Genomic DNA, 6371 nt, shown 5'->3' on the forward strand with positions numbered 1-6371 from the left:
GAAGAGAAAAGAAAGCTGCTCAAGAGATAATTGAAACAAGTGCCTCAATTGTAACTCGATACCTACTCAACGTATCGAGGCTTAGTTAATCTTGATACCTAGCTTGATACCTCTCAACTTATCGAGTTATCGGAAATTTGAATCGAAAATTTTGTTCCAACCCAAGATACCTAGCTTGATATAAGGACATAAGAGATACACATTAAGAGAAGTTTCTGTGAATTTGTGTGGCTAGGGTTTTTTTTAGGAAGCTACTTCTAGTTTGCCATTGATGCTTGTTGCTGCAAAAACATTTGCACCAACCACTACAACAATCTCGAATTGTTGTTGAGAAGTCAATCACATCGATTGGTAGATCCATGCACCTTGAAGTTAGTTACATCAATTGGCAGATCCCAGGCTATCGAAAAAGTTGCTAAGAAGTAAGTCCAACCTAGTAGGAGCTGAGCTAGGATCAGTAGGTTTAACTATAGATAGGTATTAGGAATTGTGTTAATTCATTTTACTTGTAATCTTATTGGTGGATTTTTCAAGAGAGATGACCCATATATCACCCGTAGTGTCTAATTTATGTTCCATTGCATTAATCTCTAGATTAGCAATAAGGTTTTGCTTTGGTTGAATATTGCATTTAATTGGAATAATTAATTCGATAATTGACGAAGGTCCTTTTAAATCCAACAACATTGTTGAACTTTCTTGATTCAATCTTCAATAACACATTTTTCTCCCCCAAAAAAAAAAAAAAAAAAAAATCTTCAATAACACGTTACAAACTCAATTTCAACATATATCAATGTCATAGAATCTACCAACACTAAACATTATTGATCCTAACAAAATTCATATAATTCCATTAAGATTTATCTCTACAAGGATATTGGAATTTGAAGAAATTCATTATTATTTAGGGAAGTGTTATGTCAACAATATTTTCACAACAAATCTTTGATAGTAAGTTGTTATTAGTTCTATTTAGTATGTACCCACCATTAAAATAATTCTTTGTCCACCAGTAACAATTAATAAGAACTTGATACCTATAATTTGTTGTAAAACTATTATGAAAATGTTGTGAACATAGCATTTTTTTATTATTTAATCCCTAAGGAAAGGGCTCCAAAATAACTAAATTATTGTGAGGAAAGAAAAATGGTACTAACCCGGTGAAAAGAACAAAATCACTTGGCACAAAGAAGAAATATTCAGTTGGCATAAAGAAAAAGTGTTTACTTGACATACAACCAACGTGTAATAATCAATTATTATTATTATATTTTTACATATGATGTTTTATGCATTGCTAATGTACAATCAAAATAATAAATAAACAAATAAATAATTAAGATTTTTTATTTGAACTCTTAATTAGTAGAAAGGAATAAATCATCTAAAAAGCTAAGTGACCAAAACTTATGAAACGGAGTGAATCCATATCCATGACAGCTTTGACATAATATGTACATCTCATACTCTCATTCAAGTTATCAATGTTTAGTAGATGTGGCCCAGGTACCAACTTCTTTGACATATAATGGGTAGAAATATTTAGTGAAAAATAAGAAGCATAGCTTAACGACTGCCATTTGATGTTGTAGACGTACTGATATTCCAATTTAGCGCAGAATCTGGCGAAAGTGGTACCGAATCATTTTTCAACAACACAACATCATCTGCAGAAATATTAATCTCCCCCTTATCTTTAACGTAGTCTCTATGTTGTATATCCTTTAGTGCTTCAAGCACCTGTACCATTGATGGTCTCATTTCCTTAACATATTGCAAGCACTGAAATGCCAACTCTGCCACATCAGTTATCATGTTTTTCACCGTACAGTCTGATTCAAACCCAAGAGAAGGGTCCACAAGTTCATGCAACGTGTGGTTTTGGATCTTGTTCATAGCCATGTTAGACAAATTAATTTCGTGTCGATGCCTTGAGATATCAACAGCAGGCATAGATGATATAAGCTCAATCAAGACCACCCCAAAGCTGAACACATCACTTTTTTCAGTAAGTTGGTAACATTCGTGATATTCTGGATCGACATAACCTGGAGTACCTTGTGGAGCAGTCGACACATGAGTGACATCGGTGGGAAAGAGACGAGACAGGCCAAAATCTGCGACCTTAACCAAAAAATTGTTGTCAAGAAGAATGTTGTTTGTTTTTACATCGCGGTGGATGATATCAGAAGCATGGAGATAGGCCAAAGCAGTTGCTGTCTCAACGGCAATCTTCATTCGAGTAGGAAATGGGAGTGCACCGGGTTTTGCAAGATCACCATGAAGATGATCAGCAACTGTGCCATTAGGAATGTATTCATAAACAAGCAGGAGTTCACGGCTAGTGCGAGAGGTGCAGCCATACAGTGAGACTAGATTTGGGTGGCGCAAGCGAGTAAGGATCTCAACTTCATTCATGAATTGTTCTACTCTTTTGCAGTTGTGTTCGTACAAGCGCTTCACTGCAACCTGACGACCATCACGAAGTTTGCCTAGTCAAGAAGTATGGTCAGAAGAAAGAAATCTTCAAGTTTAAGCAAATGAACTATTGTCATTTTCAAGCACTTTTAATTCCTTAGATAACATGACTAAACTAAAGATTGAAACATCATTACTTATTATGGACTAAAAGTAATCACTATAAATTTGTTAGGACTTAAATCAAGCACTTTTAAGTTTGTTGAAGAAGAGAAGTGCTTACATTAAATTTCAAGTCCTAAAATCGCTGATAACATTAAGTTTAGATACCAAGAGTATTTTGGCAGTAAATATGAGTGCTGTGTTTGTGTATGCGTGCGCTCAATCTTACCATAGTATACAGTGCCAAAGCCTCCATCTCCAAGTTCTTTGGCTGAATCAAAATTGTTAGTGGCTTGTTCAAGTTCATTGTAGGTGAAGAGATGAATTCCAAAGTAGCTACTTCCCCTCTCTTGATCTGTCGTTCCAGAGGGATCATAAGAGACGCTTCGACTGAGTAAGATTGAGGGATCATATTTCTTCTTCATGCGGCGTCGATGGATAAAGAAAACGACGCCCGGTATTAGGAGGACCAATATGAGACATGAGCCAGCACCTGGGTAGAAAAGGAAGTTCCAACTAGTTCAACTTCATAGCCTAAGTTGAGAATTTTAGCAAACACTGCACAGAAGTGAGAGATGAAAATGGATATATTACCTAAAACATACTTCCACCACTGATTCCCTCCCTTATCTGTATCCAAGGCAGAATAAATATAATTTTAGATAAATATATTGAACAGATATTTCTAAAATGTATGTATATATATATATATATATTATAAAATGAATATGTGATATTGTTCATGTATGTATTTAATAAAGTTCATGTGTAAAAGAGAGAAAATAATGTAGCCATTAATTAATTATGTAAGTGCTAAAAGTATCCACCCAACATATAAATACCTATAATCTACTCACTCATTGCAAGTCAGAAAAATGAGTTTTCTTGGGTGCTTTCTAATTTATTTGTGTTTTAGTATTTTTCCTATTATTCTAAGCACTTAGTGTGCGCTTTTAAATTCCAACACTAACAGTAAGCAACGAAAAGAACGAGGTGTCAGAACACTGGTAACATCATTATCAATAAAACAAGCTCATCCCACAACTTTTCTAAGCACTGAGTGTGTGCTTTTAAATATACAATTTGCTTTGATTGAACTTAACAGGGAAAGAAAGGATGCTTAAGGCCAAGAAGGAAGATAAACTGTAAGGTTAATGGATGTAGAACAGATGCATCAAGCATAAGACAGGTAGCATAGGTTTATACTTAAGTGAACCAAAAGAGCAATACTAGGGATACAACCTTTCTCAAAACACTTTTCACAATTTGTTAAGGTGGCAATCTGGTAATGAAACAACATACTTTCACATAGATCTATCACTAACACCTCTTTTATTTTGTACTAATCACAATAGACCAACCATTACAAAAAATTTTATATCCCTAGACATATTCACTCAGAAAAAGAAGATACCAAAAAGAAGAAGAGAAAAGAAATTCTACTCAAAACTCAAAACCAATCATACATACATACATACATACATATATATATATATATATCCTTTGCGAATAATCTTTTCCAAAGATTTTTCTTCAATGACTAAACATACACTTCGAAAAGTATGACCAAAGGGACATAATCTTTCCCAACCTTCCGCAGACACAGTTCTACACAGAAAAAGAAGTGACTCTTGTTTAGTTGTGGAGTTAATGTAGCATTTTGTCTTCCAAGCTAAAATTTTCTTTCTTTCTGAGAAGTAACTTAATTGGCACTCATTGATTTGAAAGAAATTTAGATGAGACTGAAAACTAAAGAACTTCTAGAAGATCAAAGGAACATACCATGCAAAATAAAAGGTAAAACTAAACCAACTAGCCATTCGAAAACTCATATTGTCATTTTCTACTTCTGAAGAAAATACAAAAAATCGTTCATCATGCCTAATTCATTCAAACCTATTAGGTGCCCAAATAATACGAGCTAGAGTTCAAATTGAAATTGAAAGCTTCAGGACCTCTAACACTTTATGCTAGCGTGACTAGAAACTCCAAATATTGATTAAAAAAAACTACAGAGAAATTGTGCCCACTATGGTTTGCCTATGATCTATCTGTCTAGAAGAAACATAAGAAAATTTGAAGAAACTAATCAACGATTATAAGGAAATTTCCTTCAGAAGTACCATCATCGCAGGTTTTGAGATGAGGCTGATCATGGCAAAAACAAACAAATTCATCATTCACGAATCCACATCGTCCACTACTTCTCTCACAACTGCTACAATCATCACTCCAATTCAAAGAGAACCCCATCTTCAAAACTTCAGTATAATTCATTAGCAACAAGCTTGTGAAGTTGAATCCATTATGCACATTCACAGGCACATCAACGATAGACTGGCACCACTCTGACGAATAGTTGTAAAGCTCCAATGCTTCCTTATGGAAAACCGCAAAAGAATGATAGGTACTATTGCTAGCACAGTCTACTTTATATACACAGTAATTAGGCATTGAAGTGCAGTTGTAGAAGATGGACAAATCAATAGGATGCAAACTAAAATTAAATGGAGTTTGATCAAGGCTAACATTATGCAAAGGAGCAGGGCATGTGTCCTCATACACTACGGCGTTGGCCACGAGAAATGACTGGTATGAGTAAAAGATATCCTTAATGATATAATCATCATTGGCAATTGCAAGAACTGGGTTTTCGTCTTTGCAGATGATTGAAAGTTTGGGTTGCCACAGAGAGGTTCTTGTTCATGAAGTACCCAGAAGGGGTAGCTTATATTTGGGCCATCTCCACAAGTACAAGGGACACAGGCTTGGAATTTTGGGTCAAGGGACAGAATGTAGTTGAGTAAGGAGGTGAAGATGATGAAAAGAATGCATATAAGGGAAGGTTTTGGGGACATGGAAAGGTTTTGGAGGTCAATTTGAGTGGAAGTAAGAAGCAGAGGAAAACAGAGGAAGAGAAGGGAGATGTTAATGGAGAAAAACATTTAAGAGGAAAAAATTCCAAGTAGTTGGTATGACTAGGGTGTGAAAGTTCTCGAGTGTGTTAGATTTACTTTTGTTTTGTTTTTGGTTTATGATTGGAGTTTGAAAAGGAGGTGAAAGACAAACAAAGGAACAAGCTTCGAAAAAAGATTTTGTTCTCTCCAACAACTACCAAAGTAACTTGATACATCAATTAAAAGTAATGTCATTTCAATCACAATAAGTCATATTAGTTGTAAAAAATGTTGTTTGACATTACTCTACATTAGAAGACTTAATAAAAGAATTAGTATGGATAATAATTAAGAGCATTCACATCAGATTAGCTATAGTCTTCTAAAATACATTTACAATGCAAATTTTACACATTTTGAGCAAAAAAACACCCACATTAGTGGGTGTAAAAATGTGTAAAACCGGTCATATTTTTCATGAGCTACAATACCCGTGTAAATATATACGGGTACTGTAGCTCGTGTATATATTAAAATAATATTATCCGTTCGCACCAATTTTTCTCTCTCTTCTCCGTGCACAACAGCCTCGGCTCCTCCTCATCTTCTTTTCCTCAGATGCACACAAACACACCCACACACAAACACATCCATACAGACAAATCAACACAGAGGTACACTTGCTCAAAAAAAAAAAAAAAAAAAAACAGAGATACATAAACACACCCACACACAAACAAACCCAAACGGACAAATAGCAAAGAGACAGATCGGTGCTTATCGGAACGATCGGTGCTTGACTGGAACGATTGGAGCTCGTGGCTCTTGCTTGATTGGATCTCGTGAGTATGAGTCTTGCCTAATCGGAGTTGTGGATCGGTGCTTGTG

At 35.1% G+C, this 6371-nt stretch overlaps 1 protein-coding gene across 1 annotated transcript; it reads right to left on the bottom strand.

Moving 5' to 3' along the window:
- Positions 1-1327: 1327 nt before the first annotated feature.
- Positions 1328-5603, bottom strand: LOC111997511 (LEAF RUST 10 DISEASE-RESISTANCE LOCUS RECEPTOR-LIKE PROTEIN KINASE-like 1.2). Its single transcript, XM_065778977.1, is given in 5 exon segments — positions 1328-2498; positions 2816-3079; positions 3181-3216; positions 4710-5258; positions 5261-5603. Coding segments are annotated over 5 exon segments (2046 nt in total). The 5' UTR covers positions 5532-5603; the 3' UTR covers positions 1328-1572.
- Between the last annotated feature and the right edge of the window lie 768 nt (positions 5604-6371).

The sequence above is a fragment of the Quercus suber genome, unplaced genomic scaffold (assembly GCF_002906115.3).
Source record: "Quercus suber isolate HL8 unplaced genomic scaffold, Cork oak 2.0 scaffold_195, whole genome shotgun sequence".
NCBI classification, from domain to species: domain Eukaryota; kingdom Viridiplantae; phylum Streptophyta; class Magnoliopsida; order Fagales; family Fagaceae; genus Quercus; species Quercus suber.